Raw genomic sequence first — 23,383 nt, 5'->3', positions numbered from 1 at the left:
GTCCCGCGTCCCCGCTGCCCCGACGGGGAGGTCGGGAGGGTCGGGCGGGAGGAAGGGCCGGGAAAAGCAGGAGGAGGAGGAGGAGGAGGAGGAGGTGGAGAAGGAGGTTAGGGGAGGAGGAGGAGGCCCGGCCCGGCCCCGCCGCCTCCTGATTGACTCCCAACTTTCCGCTCCTCCCTCGCATAAACTTTCCCGTCGCTGCGCCTGGCTCGGTGCGCGGACCCGGGAGCCCGCCGCGCTGCCCGCATTCCTGCCGCCCGCCCCGGCCCGGCCCGGCCCCGGCCCCGCTCCCGGCACCCGCGGCCGGCCCAGCCCCTCCGGAGCACGGAGCAGGTAAGCGCTTCGCCGGGAAGAGACTCCCAACCCCCCTTCCTCCGCCTCCTCCTCCTCCTCCTCCAGCCCCTCCTTCCTCCCGGCCCGCAGCCTGCACCGAGCCCCGGCGGATGGCGGGGGGCGGCGGGGTCGCAGCAGCGCCGGTGGCCCCGCGGCCGGCAGCTCGGTGCCCGTCCCCGGGGCTCCCCTCGATGGGCTGTGTGCGCCGGGGGAGCGCGGCCGGGCTGTTTTCGCTGCCCCCCCGGTCGGGTCCCCAAGCTCCCGCCCCGTCGGGGCTGCGCTGCCCCCGCACCGATCCCGCCGGGTCCCCCCGCGGCGCATCCCCGGGGTGACAAAGGGGCCTTGTGCCCGCACGTCGGGAGCGTTCGGGGCGGGCGCCGGGCTTTACGGACGAGGATTGCCCGCCCCGGCCCAAGCCCCCCGGGGAAGGGTCCCCGGTGAGGTGCGGGGTCACCCGCGTGTCACGCTACATGTGTGTCACACGCATGTAAGGGATGACCATGCACTGACTGTATGCTAAACACTTTGTGCCTCGTCATAGGGGTGCTTTGCTAACAAGGCGGCAATTAGATGTATAATTTTCAGCAGTGTGTCATCTTTATTATTATTATTATTATTTTATTTTTACACCCTCCTCGGGTTTGGTGTTGTTTGTTTTTCCCCTTAACCCCTTTGGAAGGAAAATACGGCCTCACAGAGCCAACCCACCTCCAGCCCCCCGAAACCGCTCGGGCCTTATACAACGCATTTGGTTTCTACTGACTGAGAAAAAACCCAGTTTGGGGAGAAACCAGCTGGAAATGATACCAGTGGCCCCGCTGGTGTGGCGGGCACCCTACAGCTGCTCACTGCAGTTGTGTGGTTGGCATGGGGCAGCAGGGGGAGAGGTGAAAGCAGAGGTTTTGGGTGGTTTTGGTGCTTTGCAGGGAGCCGGGACAGGCCGGGCTGGGCGATGGTCCCATCAGCGAAGCGATAATCTCCTGTGTCAGGCACGCCGGGGTATTTTGGGCTCCGGCATCCTCTCTCCCCTCCTATCGCTTTACCCCGCGCGGGTACGTGCGTGTCGTGAGTCAGGCCATTGGCAGTGCCCGGCCACCCTGGGGGGCCCTGCCAGCCTCCCCCCGGGCTTGGGGCGCTCGTGATGCTGAGTGGAGAACGGGGGTTTGCGAGGCTGATGCACTCACTGGTGCTGGGGCCTCTGTGGCCTCACAGCCCACGCGCCCGGGGTGCTCATTTCCCCCAAGAATAGGAGGAAGAGGGTCCCCAAGGCGGGTGAGGGCTCGCCAAGGTCACTCAGTAGCGAAGCCAGGAGAGAAACGGGTAGAGGGGCTGGGACCCTGGTGACAGAGCAGGTGATGGTCACTGTGGCAGTGCCCCAACACTTCCCCAGCAGAGAGGACGAGCATGACCATTCCCATGGGGGGAAGGCACTGGATTTGACCCTGTTTGGGTGTTACAGGGTCGGCATTCCCATGGGAAGAGGCTGCGGATAGCTGTGGGGTGAGCAGCTCCTCCTCACGGCCGGGTGACACAGGAGGACATTGCCACCCCCAGGGGCCTCAAGTACCCAGCTACCTCCCCATTGTGGGCATGTGGCTGGCACCACACTGGCTTTTCTGACAGGAATAACCCTTTGAAAGCAGTGGGTCCAGTCACCTTCTGTAAATGGCACCCAGGTATTTCAAGGCACCTCGTCCTACCCAAGTTGACTGCAACACTGGGGTGCAGCTCAGGGTAGGGGGATGTTTCAACTGGTGCATTTTGGACAGCATAACCCTCCAGAGTCGTCTCACCTCTAAAATCCCTTTCCTGCAAAGCAGAATCCTCCATCTCCATCAATAAAAGGCACTTACATCCATTTGCCATGACATGCGGTGGCTGTTTATCACGATATCAGAAGCAGCATCTCCTTTTAATCGCCGTTTAATCCCCATCTTGCCACCACCAAGTGGCTTGAGAGGCGAGTCCCGGTGGCCCTGGTGCTGTGCCGGAGGAAGGAGCCTTTTCCCAGCGGTGCGTGAGCGGGTCACGGCACTGAGGAGGTGGGGGTGGCAGCGGTAATCAGCTATAATTAATGTATTAAAAAGCAAGTAACCGCGCAGCTCCCATCAAACACACAGAGGGCACGAGGCTGGTGGCAGGTGAGCTCGCTGGTGAGATTGGGTGCAGGCACGTAGCTGCCAGAAGGGGCATAAATGGGCAATTTTGGGCTGTTGTTGTGGGGGAAAATGTGTTTTCCTGAGTTAGTACCTCTTCTTCAGTCTGTGGGAGTGGAAAATGGAGGCGAAGAGGGGGAAAAGGGGCAGCAAAGCCCTAACCAGGGGTGCTGCTGGGATTTGTGTGACAAGAGCCATCCTGAGGCTCTTCGTGAGGCTGGAATCTCTCCATCCATCATGGAACTGGACGGATGCTTTCCAAAAACTATCCCATCTCTAGGAGCTTCCCTCTCTGGTGAAATCCTTGATGGCTCTGGCAAGGGGCTGGCGGAGAACCGCAGTGTTTACATCACCTTGAGCGCCGGTGGTGGATGGATACGAACAGCTACCCTTGATTTTGGGAGCTCCCATCCACGGGGGATTTGCCGAGCGGCCAGGCCGTGCCCTGACCTTCTCAGCTGTTTGTCCAAGGTTTTATTCGGGGTGGGGACCAGGCCGGGAGCCTGACCGAGCCCAGGCACCTGCGTGTTGTGGTTGGGGCAGACACCTGAAGCGCATGGGCGTTCGCTATTGCCACCATCACGTGGCGACTTATGAAATGTTTTTTTGGAGGGAGGGAGGGAGGGTAATGATGGGGTGAGCCGGCGGGGCCATGCCCCGCACCAGCCTGCAGCGGGCCCGCGGCACAGCGGCTCCTCCTGCGCGATAACGCACGTCCGGATCCCGCTGCGGGTCTGGGCATGCTGCTGCTGCTGCTCCCGCTGCTTCTGCAGCTTTCCCCGCCTGTGAAATGGGAGCGAGGGGCCCCGGGAAAACCTCCTCGTGGTGCCGGTCAGCAGCTCGCCTGGCTGTGCTGGTGGGAGCAGAGGGTTGTGCGGTGCTGGTGCCATTTTGGGCTCCCCGTGCAGCTCGTGGCAGGGTTTGCTGATGAGCACGTGTGGCTGAACCCTTTGGAGGTGACAGGCCGTGAACCCCATGGTCTCGTTCTTGGGGTTGGCAGATGGTGGCCTTGCGGTGACAGTGTTCACACAGGGCTCCACGCTGGTGCAGCTGTACCTGGGGGCGAAGGGTTTGGGGAAATACTGATCGTCCCATCCTGGCAGCGCAAATCCCGGATGAAACTCGTCCCCTCCATCCTGTCCCGAACAGATGTGATGCTCCGATGCCCCCAGCGTCCCCCATTATGCTGCCGTGAGACAACAGCAGCACCGAACCCCAGCGTGCCCACCGCTCCCAGCGGGGCACTGGGTGTGTCACAGGCTGTGCTGGGTCCCTGCTCTACAAAGCCGAGCCAGAGCTCACCCTCGGGCACTCTCCTGCGAGCCAGAGGCACCGAGGTGACTGCTGCCGGGTGGCAGGCGAGGTGTGAGTGATGGAGGAGGCTGCTCCATCCCCTTCCCCCTTTGGTGCCGGGGGATCGGGACGGACCCGGAGCGTGTGCTGGCACAGCTCCCCGGGCTGCGGGGGGTGGCCGGGGAGGGGACAGCAGGGCTGCAGCTAATTTTAGGAGGTGGGCAGAGCCTCATGGGAAGCAGCCGGCTGGAGGGAGGTGTCGCACTCGCACCGCCGTGCCCACGAGCGTCCAGAGTGAGCGCTGGGTGACCCTGGCTCTGAAGATGCTGCCGTGGGCTGGCAAGGGGGGAGGTCCTGCGCTGGCAGCTCGCTTTTATACTCTGAGGAACAGCCGTGTCCCCGCGGATGCCCCGGCTATCCGGGGAAACACACGGGGGCAAAGGACAAAATTCCCGGTCCGCATTACCCGGGAGGCGGGGGAGCCCCGCGCTGCTCCGTGCCTCAGTTTCGCCGTGACCGTCTCGCCAGCGCTCCCCCGGCGGAGTGCGGTGGAGGCAGGAAGGCTGGCCGGGCTCGGGGATCCTCGCCTGTGAGCGCCAAGCCTTATTATTTCCCCACAACTGTCTCCTCCTCGCTCCTCGTAAAATTAGATCCAGCTGTTCACAATAGCCACTAACTTCTCTCCGGAAGATGTTCAAAGTTTACAGACGCGGGTGCGTGGAGGATGGGCTGCCGTTCCCATGCCAGCTCCTCGCCGCCCGCCCTTCCCCCAGAGGCAGCCGGCTCCTGCCTCCCCCCCGCCGGCTTAGGCAATTCGGGTTTGGGAAGAAGCACACCCCGCACGCAGGCATGCGAGCTCCCGACCCAACCGAGCGTCGGGTTTTTATTAGCGGGAAGATCTGGGTGCTTCACAGTCCGAGAGAGAAGGTCTGGTCCAAGACCTTGCTTTTTCCTGCCTCGGCTTTGTGCCCGCACGCCTGGCGGATGAGTTGGGCAGGGTTCTGCTTTTCGTGTTTGCCAGCACCTGTGCCCAGCTGTGGCATGAGTTTGGGCTCCAGTTCTGGCATGGGGTGGCTGCTGTGACCCCTGGCAGCCTTGCCTGGGTGGCACTGCAGAGCTGTCAGGGTCCAGCTGCGGTGTTTGGACATCAAAAACCTGCTGGGCAGGGGTCTAACACACTGCTTTGGGCTCTCTGGCACTCTTGGGCCATGCTCCTCACTGGAGCTCCTTCTTTTACCAAAAATACAGCCTTCATGTATTTTTAGCGATTTTCCTCCCCAAGGATTCCAGAGCAATTTTTCAATCCGCGGGAGCTGGAGTCGCTGTGCCCGTCTCCAGCTCTCGGCTCGGGCAGTGGCAGGAGATGCTGGGAGAAGGTGATGAGCTGCCACAGGCTCCCAGCACACTCCTGGCATGCACAAGGATTTGCTCGCTGGGACTGTCTGGGCTGGTGGCAGTAAAATGGTGCTAAATCAAAATATCCCTTTCTGGGAATAAGTCACTGATGGGGTTTGTGCAGGGCAGCCTGTACCTGCTATCAGGGCTCTTGCAGAACCTCGGCTGGGCACTGCTTCGAGCTTCTGAGCTCATTGTAGGAGGGAAGGGAAGTGTGCCCCTCTCACAGGGGTGACAGTGGCCAGGTGACAGTGCTGTGTCACATTCTGTGCCAGACTCTGGCAGCCAGGAACATCTCCGTGTCTTGGCTGGGGTGGTAATGCCTGACAGCCCGGTGTCTCAGGAGCTGATCCTCCCCCAGTCAGCTCTCACACCACCATCCCACGGGGCTTCTGTGGTTGGGAGCTGTGAGTGTGGCAGTCGGTGCTAACCCTGGGCTCCAGCGGGTGCCACAGCACAGGCAGTGGGTACAGCTGCTGCCTGGGCAGGCTTGGGTTTCACGGGGGTGGAAGCAGCTGGGGGCAGGTGTGAAATTCATTGCAGCCTTCCTCCTCCTCCTCCTCCTCCTCCTCCTTGCCTGGTAGTGTCTCCTGGGAGACTTTTTCCCTGCCCCTGCTGCAATGGTATAAAATGGGGTCAACAGCAGCTGGAGCTCTTCTGTGGAGGCATTTCTCCTCCTAGGAGCAGGACAGAGAGCTGGTGGGGTGCCTGGGATGCCTGGCTGGTCCCAGTGGTAGGACACTGTCCCAGGCAGGCACAGAACTGCCTGACCCAGGCTTCCCTGGTGCTCCTGACACCACAGACCCTTGGCTTCCCCTTGGGACAAGTGAGTCCCCAAGGATTCAGGACTTGTTGCCCACTTTGAGCTCATCTATATGGGATGTTGAGGAGGAGACATCCTGGGACGGATATATTTTGGCAAATTCAGCGGTTCCCAGTGGGTGCTGTGTCCAGCACTGGCTGTGCCATGGGCCAAAAGCACTGGGGGTGTCACGGGACAGCATGGGGGTGGCCCATCCCCAGCAGGCAACTCCAACCCTGTTGTTTCCATCTAGCTCGTTTCATAACACAGAGAGCAATTAATGCTCTAAAAGCTTTCTATTTATGCGCTGCTGGGTGAAACGCCCCGTCCTGGCTGGGCAGGGCAGCGTAACTGGGCCAGGGAGGCACGCCGGGTTACAGTGTCCGTCTGTCCTCTGCCCTCGGGTCCTGAGCCTGAAGACTCGAGCAAAACCAGCTCAGGTCCTCCAGAAGCCGAAACCCAGCTGTGGCAGGGCTGGGGAAGAGGAGGGGATGGAGGGGTTGGTTTGGATGCCTGTGATGCTGCCCTTAGCAGGGATCTGTGCCCTAGGTTTGCCTCATCCCCTTCTTTCTCTCTGCCCCAAATATTTTGGGAGCAGATCGCTCACATTTTCTCTTTGTTCATCCACAGCCTCCTGAGATGAGAGGTCTGAGCATCCCTCAGCTGAGCACGGCTGAGCAAGGACCAGCCACATCCCTGCCTGAGCTGGAGGCTCAAGGCTTTGCTGGGAGCTGGGAGCCCTTTGGCTGTTGGGGTCCAGCCGAAGCTGGGGGGCATGGGGAGCCTGGGGCAGCCCTGGCAGTTCTTCAGACCCTGGTGGGATGCTGCCACGTGGCTTCCTGCGGTTTCCTCACTCCGATTGCTTCCTGAGCCGCCCGCCAAGCCGGAAGGGACAGGAAGTGATAGAGGGGAGGAAATTAGTTGGGCTGTCTCACGGGGAGCTGGCCTGGTGCACTGGGGGCTCCGCCACTATCTGGCTCCCCAGACTGTGCCGGGGCACCCTTCCGAGGGGATGTGGCCAGTGAGGAGGTGCAAACTTCTGGGTGGGAGAGAGCAGGGTGGCCACCCTTCCCTGCAGGAGCCAGGGAATCCCTCACCGCGGCCTGAGAGCTGTTTGGAAGAGGAGCAGAATGTAAACAAAACTCCTTTGGCCGCCCTCCTGCAGCGCCGCCTCTTGCGCTGCCACCCGCCTGGGTGAGCTCTGGCTGTCCCTGGGACAGCCCTGTGCCAGCCAGGATGGTGTTTGCCTGTGGGAATGGGGCACGGTGTTCCCAAAGCGACCCCGGGCAAGGTGCCAGGGATGTGGGGCTCCTTGAGGAGCTGCAGGGTTATCCTTGGCAGAGCCGAGAGCATCCTGCTCTATCTGTGCACTGTTGTGGACGTGGCAACATCTTCTCTGGTGTGTTGTGGTCAATATCTTTGGTGTGTTGTGGCCTTGCTGGTGTTCCCCAGAGCTCCACAGCTTTTGGGTTTCTTCCTTCGAGGGGCTCTGCAGAGCTGGTGGCTGTGTGACTGTGTGGGCAGCATTCCTCCTGGCCGTGTCACCAGGTGGGGAGAGGCAGGAGCAGGGACACGGCCCCCAGCCAGCGCTTCCCTGCCTGAGATGAGGGGCAGTAGCCTGCCTACGAATCACTGCCAGTATCAGGGCCCCAGCTGGGCTCTCACTGAACCCCAATGTGCCAGGACATGCAGGAGCTGCAGTGCCCTAGAGCCTCGCTTTGAGGTCTCACAGAGCAGTCCCTGGCAGCTCAGCACTGGAGAGGATGGGGGCTTGTGTCCCCCTCACCTGCAGTGTGGGTGCCATCAGTCACGGTGACAGGGAGGGGGTGACAGCAGCTCCGTGTTCCCCCACGGGGCTGGCGCAGGCGGCACTGAGCCGGTGTGAGGCTGCTCTGTGCTGATCCTGCCCGGGCTTGTCATGAACTTTTATCCTTTTGCCGTGGGGTCTGGGTGCAGGGGGAGGGAGAAGGGCTGCATTGCCCTGGGCCCCCTGCATGGGGAGGCGGGATGGAGCCAGGATGCAGCTGGACCCCTCTCCCTGTCTTTACAGGGTTCTTTGCCTCCACAGTGTCCCCAGCACCTTTGCTGGGTCTTTTTGTCCCGATGTCCCCTGCCACAGGCTGGGGGAACCCCAGGTAAGAAGGGGTCCTTGGGCTGCTCTGCCCCACACCTTGTCCCTCTGGATAGTGGCAGCTGGTGACGTGCTGTGCTGCAGTCCCTCTTGTGAAGCAGATGCTGGTGCCCTCCAATCCAGGTGGTTTGAGGAGATGCTGTGACAACAGCCACCACCCCTGTCCCAGTTTGGGCGAGGGTTTAGGGCAGTGCAAGGGCTGCTGGGGCTGTGCCTCATGGTGCCATGGATGGGATGATTCTTTTGGGGTTGACCATGCTGGGGAAGAGGAATATGCTGTTCCCCAGCTGGTAGCATGGGTCAAGGATGAGGACTGGGTTCATAGGGGCATTGTGGGGGTGACAGGCACCTCTGCCCGTGTCACAATGTCCCCATGCTCCCAGCCCCAAGTGCGCTCCCCTGTGCCACCCTGCACGTCCCTGACCCGATCCCTATCACAGCTGGTTGTGCTGGATCCAGCAGCACCTTGCTCCTGCTTTTTGACACTCAGAGGGTACCCACGGTGCTTCTCTGACTGCAGATGCTGCCTCCAAAGTATTTCCTTCCCCCACTCACCACAAAACACCCACCTCTCAGGTGCCCTTCCCTCTTTGCATCCCCCTTTTGCTTTTGCAAAAGGGTCAAGGTTTATGGGTTTAAAGAGGTTTCCCATAGCTTCCCAGCAGGGTCCCCAGCCCCAAGCAGCTCTCCCCCAGGACAGCTGCCTGCAGCCCCACTGCCTGCTCCAGCCCCAGGTTTCCCTCACGTCCCCCACACGTGATACTGAGCTCTGGGAGCCGTGGGAACACCGTCCCAGTCTCCTGGGCAGCCTTGACCTCGCAGGGAGATAAGGACTGTCCTGGAGGCATCCTCCCCTGCCTGCCCTGGGCGCTGAGTCCACTGGGGAACCTCACGAGGGTGCAGCCCCCTCCGTCACCCTCTAAAGCTGTGGGCTGGAGTGTGTGCCCCCCACAAATTCGAGTGTGAGGGGCGAGTGAGTTGGAAGTGGGGACACCCTCCTGGTGTGGGTGTCAGTGACCGTCCCCGCTCATGGGTGATGAGCATCCTCAGAGCAGGCAATCATCCCCTGGGGATGTGGGACGGTGGTCCTGGGATCCCCAAACCCTGCAGAGATGCCTGTGCCGTGGGAGAGGTGGTCTTCCTGCCCTGGTCCTTGGGGAGCAGCTGCGGGGCAGGAGCCGGTGACATATTTTCTGGCCGGTCCGGTCCCCTTCCCTGCCCTGAGCAGGTCTGGCCGCGGTCTCCGCAGGCCGTCCAGCCGTGCCGGTTCCCTAATTGCTGCTGTTGTTGGTGTTTTGTAAGGGCAGGGTGGAGCGGCACTCGGCCGTGCCGTGCGTCAGCGCGGTGCATGCACCCTCCCTCCAGGAAATCCAGTGTCTTCGCCCGGCCAAAAGCAGGTTCGGTGGAGGAGGAGAAGGAGGAGGAGCCGCTTCCTCGCACCTTGGCCGGGGCCCCAGCATCACCCTCCCTCCTCTCCAGGCTGAAAAGGCTGGGCTGGGATTTCCCTGCTGGAGGGGGAGAGAGGTGGGAGGGGGCTGGGGACCTCCAAGGGACAGGGACACGTGTGTCACAGGCAGGATGTGGGGTCAGCTGTCACCCTGCCTGGGCAGGCAGTGCCTGGCACGGTGACCCAGGGCGCTGGGCATTCTGCCTGCACTGGTGCAGCCAGCCCCAAGGTTTTGCTCTCAGCCCTATAGCTTTTCCCTTGGCCCCCCAAACACCCATCAGTTGGGAGTCTGGTCAGGGGTCTGGTCAGTCCCTGTAAAGTCACCCTCCAGCACCAGCTCTTGGGGCTTTCCCCTGTTAGGGTGAGCTGATGGCAGCCCTGTGGTGCTGTGGGGCCCTGGGCTGGCACCAGGCTGCAGGGTCTCTGACTACAGACGTGTTGTGAGACTGGGGCTCCTGAGCTGCCGCAGTGCTGAGGGGTCTGGGGCTGCCACGGGGCTGCTCTGAGGTGTGAGACCAGAGAAGCCTTTGGGGGCTGCAGGGTCTTGGGCTGCTGCAGAAGCTGAGGAATCTCAGGTTCCCCAATGTCTGGGGGTCCTGGGCTGCTGTGAAGCTGCCAGGGCTCGGTTACACCCCAGTGTAGGTGCCCCACTGGGCCAGAGCCCTGATGCTGGGCTGCAGGGGGGAGTGAGGCATGTCCCCACACGCCACCCTCGCTGCTCCCGGTGTTCCCCTGCCCTCCCATCCCCGATACCCTGCCAGCTTTGCACCCCGCATCCCTGGCGCACGGAGCCCCCGGCAGCAGGCACAGCCGGGGTGCCGCCGGCCCGTCCGGCAGCGCTGCCGCCATCCCTCCCTTGGCCGCCTGGCTCGATCCTACGATCCAGTTCTCCTTATTTGGCCACAGTGCTCAGCCAGAGGGGGAGCGGCGGCGGGGGGGACGCGGGCAGGGACGGGGCGGCGGGACCGGAGGGGCTGACATCACATCACGGCGAGGGAGAGAGGGATGGGGGGGCTAAAGTTTCTTTTTTTATAAAAGCAAAAAAAAAAAAAAAAAAAAAAGGCAGCAAGGCCTCGCAGCGCACTTGAGCCAGCGGGCTCAGCAGTTCCTTTAAAAGGAGATGTCTGTGCCGGAGACCTTTGTACACTCCCAGCCCATCCGGGAAGCGCGGCGGCGCAGGAGACACCTCTCCGCTCCCACCGCCGGCAGCTGCCGCCAAACATGTTATTGCAAAACACTGAAACGCTGCGCTGGGAGCTGGGCGAGGGGAGGAGGAAGAGGAGGAGGGTTGAAGGCTCCCCAGCATCACCCACCGGCTGGGGAGGGCCCGGGGCCCCAGCTGAGCATCCTCAGGGTGGGGAGGCCTCTCCTGCTCCCAGGGGAAGGGCTGCTGGGCGGCTCTGGTTCCCATTAGTGGGGTCTGGCTTGGAGCTGCTCAGCATCTCCCTTCAAATCCCAGCTCTGCCTTTGCCAGGCACGGTGGAGCTGGGATTCTGGGACTCAGGGGTGTTTTTTGGGCCGGCTTGCCCAAAGAGACTGCTGTTTGGCAGTGGGTACTGGTGCAGGGTCAGGGTTCACGGGCTGTCACCCTGTCCCCGAGGTGTCAGCCATAAACACCTCATGCCCAAGCTCCTTCTATGGGTAATACAGTAGCTGAGGCAGTTTCCTTCCCAAACTTTATTTGAGTGGATCCTGGGTGGTCACTCGTGACTTGAATTTGGGGGTACTCACAGAAATCATGCTCTGTCCATGAGGGAAGCCTGTTTGTGTGTCTGATGCCTTACAACGAGACGCTGCTCTGGGTGCAAGTGAGAACAGAGCAAGGGCCAGGAACAGACCTAGCACCGTGCTGTCACTGCACCCCATGCCCCAGCGAGGCTTTCTGTGTGTGACAGGTGTCCCCCGTGTCCCAGCAGGTTGTCGTGTATCCGTGGGGGCTCAGGGTCGGAGCCCAGAGCAGCCAGCACCATAGCGTCCAACAGCTGGAACGCCAGCGGCAGCCCTGGGGAGGGGCGGGAAGATGGCCAGGACGGCATGGACAAGAGTCTGGACAATGATGCCGAGGGTGTGTGGAGTCCAGACATCGAGCAGAGCTTCCAGGAGGCGCTGGCGATCTACCCACCCTGCGGCCGGAGGAAAATCATCCTTTCAGATGAGGGCAAGATGTATGGTGAGTGATGGGGGCAGGATGGAGGCACCGCGCCGCCGGCCGGGACGGGGTGGCCGGGGCTGAACTGAAACCTGCCCCAAACCCACGCTGGGCCATCGCCCTGGAGCATCCTCCAACCCCGAAAGCAGCTGGCTCGGGTTCATCCTGGAGCGGCAGTGGGGAGGTGGCAGTGACCTGCGTGTGTCCCCTCCCTCTGCGCTGGCTCTCCCTCCCTCTCTCGGCCCTGCCGGACAGACTGGTTTGGTGAAGCCGTCGGGCAGGGAGCGGGACTGCGGGGCCGGGGCAGCCCCAGCCCTCCTGCTCCCTCCCCAAACCTTCCCCAACCGGACCTGGTGGCCAGAGCACCCTGTGGCAAGGGTCATTCACCCACCCCGAGCCACCTGCACCCAGCTCGGGTTTTGGTGACTTCATTGGTGGCAGCGAGGCTGGTCAGCACCACCGGGGGTGATGATTTTGGAGGTTTCAGCCTGGTTTTTGGTGTCTCCCAAAACTCCCTGTCCCTGCTAGGGTAGGGATTGGTTCCTCCTCCCCTGCACATCCCATGATGTCACCCCCAAGGGCCAGTGACCTCAGAGTCAGGGGCAGGCTGCCATATTACCAGCCCCCCATGGTGACGACGGGACCAGGGCTGGCATCTCTACCCCCAGCCTCCAAAATACACCTGCCCAGGATGCTGCTGTCACAGCAGTGGCTCTCCCACTGTCACAAGAGAGGGGCAAAAGGGATGAGGGTTTATGGAGAGCACCATGGGTGTGTCCCCACACTCATGCCAGTTACCTGTGCCACCCCATTTGCCAGGGCCCCCAACCCACGGCATCAGGGCTGCTGGAGGAGCAGGGTGAGGGGCAGGCAGGGGAGCCCAGGGCTTCCCAAGCGTATGCATTTTTTGGATTTCTCCGGGAATAGCTGAAGTGCCGCCGGGAGCCTGGCCCTTCCAAGCACGCCCCAACCGGTTTTTCCAGCCTTTCAGAGACATCTGGCAGCTGCTTAAAGAGGCAGCAGCCCCTGCCGGCCTTTCATCTCCCCCCACCTTCCGCAGCACTTCCCCACTGGGACCCCTGGCTGGCATTACTGACCCTACCAGGGGCACTGGCAGCACAGGCAATGCCACCAATGCAGCATAATGCTGTGCCAGTGCCTCTGCTCTCCTTCTCCACCCCTCTTTTTGGGGGTTCCATGGGTGCTCATGGCCGTGCCAGCCCCTGTCACACTGGTGCCAGCACCGCAGGGGTGGCGAAGCAAGGTGGGAGCTGAGGAGGCAGCACCCAGCCAGGGGCACACTGGGCCTTGCTACACTCGGCTCTGGACGGGTTATTTTTAACCCAGCCTGTCCAACTGGTTCACGTGGTGGTGTCAGGGGAGAGGAATTTGGGGAATGTGGTAATTTGGAGGAGGACGTGCCCTCTCGGAGGGAATGGCACATGGCACGGTCGAGATGAATCACAGGGAAAGGGACAAGGGACAGGGCACATGGGCACAGGGGTGGCTGTGAGAGTGCAGCTTTGGGCATGGTGTGAGGCAGGCTGTGTGCAGGAGATGCTGGCCCTGGATGCTGGCCACTGGCTCACCGAGTCTGGGAAGGCACCCACATTTCTCCCCTGTGTTTCCCCCCGTATTTCTTTCCCACGGGCAGGGTACAGGGGGCAGAGGATGGGATTCAGGAGCAGGGCACACAAAGGGGGATTTTGAAGGTGTGCTCCCAAACTGGGGCTCAGCAGCGGGGTTCCTCCTACCACCACCCTGCTGCGAGTGTCACCTCACCTGGGTTTAAAGGACACCCTTTTAGACCTGGCCCCTGCTAGGTGCTAATGAGGGAGCCAGCACGGGCTGGGAGGCAGGAGGGGTGGGAACTGTGCTTCAGGGTGACACCAGGGCTGTGCAAGGGGTACCCCCATTGTCACCCACCCACCAGCTCCTGCCTGGCACGGGCACCCCAAGGGGCAGCTGTCTCTGCGTGGCACCTGGCCCTGTCTGTCCCCATGTGTGTGTGTGTGTGTCCCCAGCAGGGCCCAGTTGCTGTGGGGCTGGGAGAGGGGCCAATCAGGGTGGAAAGGAGGCGTGTTGGTTTGTTTTTTTTTGGGTTTGTTATTTTTTTTAAAGGATTTTTTTTTTTTTTTTTTTTATTCTTTTAAAACCCAAAACCCGCTCCAAGGGCATTTCGACAAGTTCCAACCGCGACCATCTGGTCCATTAAAATAAATCTGGCGTGCCTGGCTGCCCCCGTGCGCGGGGGGCGGCGGCGGGGGCCGGGGCCGGGAGAAGAAAGCTCCCAGCTGCTCTGACGTTTGAACGTAGATTGGCCACAGCTGGCCCCTGAAATGTGGCGCAAAAGCAACTTCTGCTTCGAATTAGCCCAGGACGTTAGGAAATACTGGTGGAAAGGCCAGCGCGGCTTGTTGAACGGGAAGCGGGGTGCCCCGGGAAGGGGGGACAGCCCGGGACCCCCGCGGGCGCGGCCACCCGGGGTGGCTTCGGTGGCTCTGGTGGGGGGCTCCAGTTGGGTTTAAGGGGCTCTGTGGTTTGAGGCAGGGCTGTGGCGGGGGTCCTTGGTGACTGTCACCTCTCCCGGAGCCCCGGGGTCGGTAACGCGGCGCGGGGGTGGCGCGGGGTGAGTGCCCTGCCCTGGCCACCCCCGTGTCCCCAAGGTGGCCCCGACACTGTCGCGGCAGCGCCACCTCCTGGCAGCGCCTCCCTCGTCAGGCCGGGGGGGGGGTTGTTAAGGGATTTTGGGGGTTTTGGGGGTGATGCTCCTCATCCTCCGGGGCTGACGCCAGGCGCTGCCCGCAGGTCGTAACGAGCTGATCGCCCGCTACATCAAGCTGCGAACGGGGAAGACACGGACGAGGAAGCAGGTGAGGCGTTGTTCTGCTTTTCCTCCCGGGGTGGGCTCGGGGCGGGGTGGGAGGCGGTGCCAGGTAAGCCCGAGGGGCAGCGAGAGGATGTCCGGCTGCATCACTCGTCCTGTGTCCCCTCCTCAGGGCACTGCTGCTGCCAGCAGGTCCCTCATGTGCGAGGAGCTTTGTCTGGGGGTTCCCTCTGTCCCAGGATGCCTTGAAACCGGGGGTGTGTTGGGGCAGGCAGCACCCAAGCCCCCCACCTGGCTGGGGTAACGCTGCGGGTGGCAGGAGCCCTCAGATCTCTCTGGGCAGTGTGTGTGTGTCTGTGTGTGCCTGCATGGGTCTCTGCTGTGCGTTCTGGATCTGGGGACTGTTCCTCTCCCTGCCCCTTGCCAGGCTTTATGCCACTTGTGCCAGGTGCCCCAGCAAAGACATTCCAAACCCCCTGAGCTGAGAGCAAGGCATCCCCATCCCAGCCAGGGGTCCAGGGACTGGCTGTGGAGCTGTGGTGCTGCTCCTGGTGGGGCTGCAGGTACCACAGGGCCCTTGCCCTGCTCTCACTGCCCTGTCTGGTTGGATGCTGGGGCAGGCAGGGATGCACACAGGAGCACACATGCTTCACCAGAGCTGTGAGGAGTGGGCTGCTGCAGCCCTTGATGGGACATAGGTCTTTGTCATGTGGCCAGCAGCTCTTCCCTCCCCTCATTGTGGCCCCCAGCCAGGAGCCAGGCTACCTGTCCTGACAGAACCCATGGCCTTGGATGCTTGGGAGCATCTCCCACCACAGGGAGATGGTTGGGTTTGGGACACTTACTCTGGGACTGTCGCATGCCACAAGTCCCCACAAGAGAGGGACGCTGGTCCCCAGACACTGCAGAGGTCATTCCTGCAGGACTTATGCTGAAAGGAGAGGAAGCAGGGTCTGGCCACTGGTTTTGTGTTCAGAGCAGTGCCAAGCAGAGCTTCATTTCTGGCTTGAAGACTTAACTGGGCCCCCCCCTCCATGGGGGAAGGATGCAATGCTCTGGGGAGACTCAGGAAAGGTGTGGGAGAGAGCACCATGGCACTGATCCCTCTGTGCGGTTGTGTTTTGGACAGCCTGGTGTCTCCTCTTGGAGAGCCTGGTTCTGGTGGGAGCAAGTTCTTGACAAAAGCCTTGTGGGTGCATGAACACCCACCCTTCCTGTGGATGGCCCCCCAGCCATGCTGTGCCTTTACTGCCTGGACATCAGCCCCTTTTCTTTAGATCTTTTCTCTAGATCTTGTCCAGGGGCCTGGACACAAAAACCCAACCTTTCTCACCAGTAAAACCAGCAGGAGCCCTGGGGCAATCTGCCAGTCCCTCCTGGACCCACAAGTCCCACTGAGTAAACTGGGGCACCTCAAACCTGCCAGGGGAACCCAGGTCACCTGCCAGGCTGTACCATCAACTTCTGGTGCTCACAGGGGCTGGCAGGGTCTGTCTGTCTGTCCCCAAGAGGTGGCAAAAACGGGGAGCCCCTCAACTGCAGCAGCTTTACACCAAGGAGCTTCACCCCAGCCTGGGGTGGGCACAAACCAGCATCAACCCAGCACCGGGGTGCCCCACAACTTTCCTTCCTGCAGCTCTTGGCGGGTGCAGGAGCCTGAGCAGCTCCAGGAGAGCCCGTTCCTCCCCCGGGGGCAGCATCCCTCCCTGCAGGGGGAACGTATCTTCACGCTCTCTGTGTTTTCCTTTCCGAACGGCGTGGCGGGCCCTAGGTGTCCAGCCACATACAGGTTCTAGCTCGGAAGAAGGTGCGGGAGTACCAGGTTGGCATCAAGGTACGTTGGCGCCCTTGCCCAGGTGTCCGCGGCGGTGTCTCTGTGAGCATGGGCAGCCCCTCTCCTTCCTCCTCCTTTCCTCTGGTTGACGGCTCTGCTGTTCCCCCTCTCCTTCTGCTCTCTCTCTGCAGGTCTCTAGCCACTTGCAGGTTCTTGCCCGACGGAAATCTCGTGAGATTCAGTCCAAGCTGAAGGTACGCCCTGCCTCGCCTGGCCCCCGCCTGCTGGCGACTAATGCACTCGGCTCTGCGGTGTGCTGCTTGCTTTCCTGTTTTACCTCTCCTTTTTTTTTGTGTGTTTTTTTTTTTTTTTTTTCTTCCCCCTCACTTGGCTCCTTGGATCAGATGGTTTTTACAGGTGGCGGTGTGGGATGCGCAGAGAGAAGTGCAAGGAGGGGCAGCAGAGCCTTTCTCTTTCCTCCAGGAGGGTGAATGTGGGTGCCAAATCCCCCCTTTGCATCCAGGCAAGGGCTCTGCCATGGGGAGATGGGGTTTTAAACCCTCCTCTGGTGATGCATGAGGGCTGCCCCCACTTTTGGGCCATCAGGGGTTCTCCCACAAGCAGAGGGGCCCCCCAGGGCAGCCAGTGAGGCAAAGTGAGGTTCAGGCATGGTGTGCAAAGGCCCACTCCCCTCCACAGCTGAGATCTGACCCAGCTCAGAAGAGGTGCTGGTGCAATGTGGGCAGAAGCAGGAGGGCCCCAGGGGTCCCTGCAGGCTGCCAGCCCAGTGGCTTGTGATGCACCAGGGTGTGAGCACAGCCCAGGAGCAGCAGAGGGATGTGAGTGGCAGCAGGTCCAGCTGGGGCCATGCTGCTGGGGATGGGGGCACAGTGCCAGGAGCCAAGGGAGCCAAGTGAGAAAAAAACCGGATCATTCTCTCTCTCTTTCCTAGTTGGCTTTTCTTTTCTTCCTTCCTTCTTTCCTTCCTCCTAACTGGAGCCCAACTAACCTTTCCATAACTGTTCCCACCGAACTTCGTGGTGGCAGTGGGGAGGGTGATGGTGGGGGGCATGGGCAGGACTGGGGGCATGGCCAAAGGACCAGGCCCTGCTTGGGTAGGACCCACATGAGGCAAGGTGGGGGACAGAGAGGTCCCCACTGCACAACCACCCACTGGGGACAGCCAGCTCCTGCCGTGTGCCTCAGTTAATCTCTGCACTGTCACACCAGTGGGGTGATTTGCTGCCTTGCTGTGTGAGTAGGAGCCCAGAAAACCTTTCAGCCTGCTGAGCTTGATGTCCCAAAAACATCTCCAGCTCCCCCTTTCCTGGGTGCTGTGTCCATCTCCAGCACTGAGGCTGGTGGTGGAAGCCACTGTCAGAGCTGGAGCATTTTCATCTTCAAAGCTGTAACACACTCCAGCTCTGCTGCCTGGGAGCTCACCAAGATGTGCACCCCAAAGTCCTTCAGCAGGGACCCCAGTGCTCTATGAGCAGGATGCCAGGAGGGCTCCCACAGCCAGACAGGTTTGGTCTGGTAGGAGAATCCAGGAGAAAGCACCTGGGACTTATTTTGGGATGCTCCTTTGGGCTTGGATGTCTTAAACCCAGTCTCCAGCCCCAAGAGGGGCAGTGAGGGGGACAGTGGGTCAGCAGTAGCAGAAGCCTTTACTAAAATAAAATAAAATAAAATAAAATCTTGCCTTGCCACATGGCACAGTGCAGAGCAAGGGGGAGTTGGAGGCAGGAGTGACCCCAGGGGTCCATGGCTGTGCTCTCCATCCCCAGCCATCTGCCTGCAGGATTCTGGCACGCAGCAGCCAGGACAGAGATCCCCCTGAACAATACTGAGAGGATACAGAACATCCCCTCTCAAGATCAGTGCAGGCAGCCCCCTGGCCTCTCCCAGCACTGTCCTGTGGGATGAAAACACTGCCATGAGCAGTATCTGTGTTTTTGAGCTGCAGTCATGTGCGTGTTCGTGCTCCCGGCATGTGGCTGCACGCCCGCCCTCCTGCCCTGCCCCGGGTGAAAATAAATGAAGCATTGATCCCTGGGGAAAGGTTCAGAGGGAAAGCAGAGGGCGTGCACTGGAACCAGCATGAACCTGTCCTAGAGATGCAAGTGGAGGAGCAGCCCTGCTCAGGGCAAGAGCTGGGAAGCCTGGAGCCCCTGCCCAGCAGTGCTGTGACCTTTGGAGCAAAAGGAAAAACAGCTGGTCTCCTCTGGCAGTGCATCCACAGCACAGGAGGGTTGTGCTCAGGGTTTTCCTTGCAGTGCCTGTGGGGGAGTTGGTGCCCAGGTCCCAGGGCATCCCAGCAGCTCTTCCTCTCCGTGCCCTGGAGAGGCACAGAGGCAGCCTCTGAGGAGGCTGTAGAGGATATTAAAAAGCCAAGAAAGGCACAAGCCTGGCTCACCACGGTGACCTCTTAAAAGAGCAGGTGAGGTGCTTTGGCATCCCATTCCTGGTGGGATTAAGCCTGGGCATCAGTGGCCACCGTGTGCATCCCCCAGGGACCAGCCAGGTCAGGGGCTTCACTGCCCACGTCGGGCTGTGGTGATGAGCCAGGGTGGGGGATACCCAGCTCTGCTGGTTTCAGCTGGGGTAGAGCTAATTCTCAGCACTTCACAGCCACCCCATGCCTGTGCTGTGGAGAAAATTAACTCTGCCCCAGCTGACACCAGCACCGACTTAGGGGAGGTTTACAGAGTACCCAAAGGCTCCTATGACATTCTAACCTTTGTTTTTTTCCTTTCTTTTGCGGACAGGCCATGAACTTGGTAAGTTGAGTCTGAAATTCCTTTTGTTCCCCGTTGCGTTATTCCCTCTCTGGTGGAGGGGCTAAAAACCCTTCACATGCCCAAGGGGGAGGGCCTGCAGCAGCAGTGGGAAGGGGCATTTTCCAGACCCATCAGCTTTTACCCAGAGGATATTGGCAAGCTCCAAATGTTAATTAACGTTAGAGGGGGGTGGGGGGATCCCTTTGCTCCGGTCCCTCGGCTGGGCTGTGGGATTGGCTGCTGGCTTTGTAAAACCTGTCAGGCACGCTTGGCTTGAGGGAGCTCAGCCTGCCCCTGTAACCCCCTCTCTCTCCTGTCCCCCGTTTTCCCCTCAGGACCAGGTCTCGAAGGATAAGGCTCTGCAGAGCATGGCTTCCATGTCCTCGGCGCAGATTGTGTCGGCCAGCGTCCTGCAGAACAAGCTCAGCCCCCCTCCTCCTCTTCCTCAGGCCGTCTTCTCTGCTGCCCCCAGGGTGAGGACAGCCCCAGGCCCCCCACACGGGGACACCTCGGGGTGGTGGGACACTGTGAGCTGCACACAGGGCAGGGGGATGTCCAACAGCCATTCTCAGCCGTGATGGCAGTGGCAGGGCTTCCTGCTGCTTGCAGCAGGTGAGGAGGGAAATGTTGGGAGTGAGGAGAGTCACTGACTCTTCCCTGTGCTGTTTTCCCAGTTTTGGAGTGGGCCTATCCCAGGACAGCCTGGACCCTCTCAGGAGTGAGTACAGACCCCTTCACACCCAGCACCAGCAGGACCCCACCTTGGCAAGGGGTTGGGGCATCCCAGGCTTGGTAACCTGATGATGCTTTTTCCTTTCCAGCATTAAACCGTTTGCACAACCAGCTTACCCCATCCAGCCACCCATGCCTCCATCACTAGCCAGTAAGTCATGTCCTTACCCCCTTGGAGGGAACCTGGTGTCCTTGCCAGGTCATATTTGTCCTCTGTCCCGTCCCACACATGGTGCCACCCATGTGTCTCCTCCCCAGCTCTGCTGTGTCTTACTGAGACACAGTCTCAAGCTGCACCAAGGGAAATATAGGTTAGATATTAGGAAAACGTTTTTTACAGAAAGAGTGATAAAGTATTAGAATTGTCTGCCTGGGGAGGTGGTGGAGTCACCATCCCTGGATGTGTTTAAAAGAAGACTGGATGTGGCACTTGGTGCTATGGTTTATTTGAGGTGTTAGGGCATGGGTTGGACTCGATGATCTTTAAGGTCTCTTCTAACCTAATCATTCTGTGATTCCGTGATACTGGGGGAAAATCCTGGATTCAAATCCAGCAAAAAGCCCCACATTGAGCAGGACCATGCTGCTCCCAGCTGGGTCCCCTTCAGTCCATTTCTACCCAGTACATCCCACGTTTTAGCCAGCCTGTGCTGGGAGGGTGGGGGATGCAGTGGGGACAGCAGCACTGCAGAGGGGGCTCACCCCAGCTCCTGGCTGCCCCTCCACCCCCGTGTCACTGCCCCTGCCCCAGGTTACGAGCCCCTGGCTCCGCTCCCACCAGCTGCCTCGGCCGTGCCGGTCTGGCAGGACCGCACCATCGCCTCCACCAAGCTCCGGCTCCTCGAGTACTCCGCCTTCATGGAGGTGCCCCGGGATGCCGAAACGGTAAGGGTCCCCTCCCTCTGCCTGGGATGGTGCCCGTCCATCCCCGTGCCTGGTGGCATCTTGCTCTTACCTGACCTCTCCTGCTGCTGTCCCCACCCCGCTCCCTACAGTACAGCAAACACCTCTTCGTGCACATCGGCCAGACAAACCCCTCGTACAGCGACCCGCTGCTGGAGGCCGTGGACATCCGCCAGATCTACGACAAGTTTCCTGAGAAGAAAGGCGGCCTCAAGGAGCTCTATGAGCGTGGGCCCCAGAACTCCTTCTTTCTCGTCAAGTTTTGGGTATGCTGCTGGGGGGGTTAGGGTGGGGAGGGTCATCCATGAGCTGCAGGCTCATTGAGGGTTGGGCATTCAGCTGGCAGAGTAGGAGCATCCTGGGCAGCTCTGAAAGCTGGTGTCCCTTGTCCCCATCGAGAGCTGGGTGTGGTGGTGCCTCACGGGACCCTCTCCCCGTCTCCTCTCTCCAGGCGGATCTAAACAGCACGATCCAGGACGGGCCAGGGACCTTCTATGGTGTCAGCAGCCAGTACAGCAGTGCAGAGAACATGACCATCACAGTCTCCACCAAGGTGTGCTCCTTTGGGAAGCAGGTCGTGGAGAAGGTGGAGGTGAGTTCCATGCCCCACTGCATGGGGAAGGGGTCGGAGATGGTCCACTGCAGGTCCTGGGATGGAGAAAGTCCCAGAGCTGGGTGTAGGAGACATGGGTGCCTACACCATGTTTATGGGTGGAGTGGAGAGGACATTGCCATGTCCCAGTTGGCCACCACAACCCGTGGGGCAGCTGCTGACCCTGGCTGTGTGTCCCCTGCAGACGGAGTATGCGCGGCTGGAGAACGGCCGGTTCGTCTACCGCATCCACCGCTCCCCCATGTGCGAGTACATGATCAACTTCATCCACAAACTCAAGCACCTCCCAGAGAAGTACATGATGAACAGTGTCCTGGAGAATTTCACCATCCTGCAGGTACCTCCCCTCCTTTCCCAGCGGGGGTGTCTCACCTGGAGTGTGGAGTTCACACTTGTTGACCCTTCTGGCCCCACACAGACCTGGTTGTGTCTGAGCCCCTGGATTCCAGGGGGCAGATCTTGGTGGTGCAAACAAAGTGGCTGTGCCCAAGCCTGGACAACTCTACCAGATAACAGGGAGCAAAATTTTCATGGTGCAGTTAAACTGGCTGTGCCTGGGTTTGACTGCTTGACTTCACCAAATAATCCATAGCAGTTTTTGGTGGTGCAAATCCAGTGGCTTGGCCTGAGCCAATGCAACCTCCCCCAGACAAATTTTTGGTGGTGCCGTTCAGTCTGTTCCTGAGCCTGTGCAACACCCCCAGAATGGGTAGTAAATCTTGATGATGCAATTAAATTGGCCTATGTGACCCCACAAATAATGGGTAGCAAATCTTTCCATGGTGTGAAGTGGCTGTGCCTGAGCCCATGCAACCTCCCCTAAATAACAGCATCTGCCCACGGGCACAGCACTGCCCTAACACACTCTGCTCTGCTGCAGGTTGTTACGAACAGGGATACCCAGGAAACCTTGCTCTGCATTGCCTTTGTTTTCGAGGTCTCCACCAGCGAGCACGGCGCCCAGCACCACGTCTACAAGTTGGTCAAGGACTAGGGGCCCTTGGGGACAGGCAGGGGCACGAGGGGCCTGCTGGGGAGGGAGGAGGCTGTGCAGAAAAGCCACCCGTGCCTGTTGCCTTGTGAGAAGTCATTTGAAGACAGGAGGAGAAGGAGGAGGAAGAAAAACAATAGCCAAAAAAGACTGACTTGTGATCGCAAATGTTTTCTACTTAGGAACAGTTTCTTTTTTTTTTTTTTTAATAAATAAATAAAATTACCAAAAAAAAAAAAAAAAAAAAAAAAGAAGAAGAAGAAGAATGGGAAAGGAAGCGTAGGGAGAAAGGAAACCCACATCTGGCACTGGAGAGGGAGAGACCAGCCCTCAGTGTTGCTGATGAAGGCCAGGATCCCACCGTGCCACCAGCAGCAGCAGCGGGATGTCAGAGCAGAGAACGACCCCTCCTTCCAGCCCCTGCCTCGCTCAGAAGTGGCCCCGGTCCTGGGAGGAGAGGAGAAGAGCAAGCACCGACAGTCAGGAGGTCTGAAACTGATTGGCATGGCAGCGACAGCAGCAGTGGCACTGCGTGGCACAGCCCAGGGGACGTGGGGACAGACGGGCAGGGCAGAGTGGAGGAGGGGACAATGCCACTTCCCCAGGGATGCTCCTTCTCCATGTCAGGTTGGGGGCACTGGGAATCGTTGGCAGTGAAGGTATGAGGGCATTGACAATGCAAACCATGGGGTTTTATGGCTCCTTTTTTTTTTTTCTTTTTTTTTTTTTTTTTTTATGAAAGTGCTTTTTAATACTTTTTAAAAAGACACCGTGCTTGTAATCAGGCTGATTGCCCTTCGCAGTGCCCAAGGTGCTCCTCTCCCACCCTGCACGGGAAGTGTCTGGTTTGGGAAAAGGTTTGGGATGTCTCCATCTCTGGCTGGGTTTTGTGGGGGCTCCCCTGAGCTGTGTGTGTGCTTTCAGGAACTGCACTTGGGGGTGGCCCAGGCTCAGTGTCCCCACTGTGGTTGCTTGCTGAGGAGTTACGAGTCAAGAGCAGTGAGAGCAGATTTGCCTAATTAATTTTGTATATGTACATTTTCCTTATTTTGGGGTT

At 60.0% G+C, this 23,383-nt stretch overlaps 1 protein-coding gene across 4 annotated transcripts; it reads left to right on the top strand.

Moving 5' to 3' along the window:
- The first annotated feature begins 254 nt into the window (after nt 1–254).
- On the top strand, nt 255–22,657 carry TEAD3 (TEA domain transcription factor 3). 4 transcript variants are annotated; one of them, XM_066335857.1, is made up of 14 exons: nt 255–333; nt 11,474–11,727; nt 14,515–14,579; nt 16,305–16,367; nt 16,499–16,561; nt 19,076–19,087; nt 19,423–19,560; nt 19,762–19,805; nt 19,909–19,970; nt 20,571–20,704; nt 20,815–20,988; nt 21,174–21,314; nt 21,520–21,672; nt 22,216–22,657. In XM_066335857.1, exons 2-14 carry the CDS (start codon nt 11,592–11,594, stop codon nt 22,327–22,329), a joined length of 1,299 nt encoding a protein of 432 aa, XP_066191954.1. In that variant the 5' UTR covers nt 255–333; nt 11,474–11,591; the 3' UTR covers nt 22,330–22,657. The 4 variants fall into 4 exon arrangements, with proteins under 4 accessions (XP_066191954.1, XP_066191952.1, XP_066191955.1 ...); XM_066335855.1 differs by having other exon boundaries at nt 264–333; nt 11,471–11,727; XM_066335858.1 differs by lacking the exon at nt 16,305–16,367 and having other exon boundaries at nt 265–333; nt 11,471–11,727.
- Nucleotides 22,658–23,383: the final 726 nt, after the last annotated feature.

Source organism: Sylvia atricapilla, chromosome 25 (genome assembly GCF_009819655.1).
Source record: "Sylvia atricapilla isolate bSylAtr1 chromosome 25, bSylAtr1.pri, whole genome shotgun sequence".
NCBI lineage: Eukaryota > Metazoa > Chordata > Aves > Passeriformes > Sylviidae > Sylvia > Sylvia atricapilla.
Note: the sequence above shows the minus strand (reverse complement) of the source record. Positions and strands in the feature narration are given on the sequence as shown.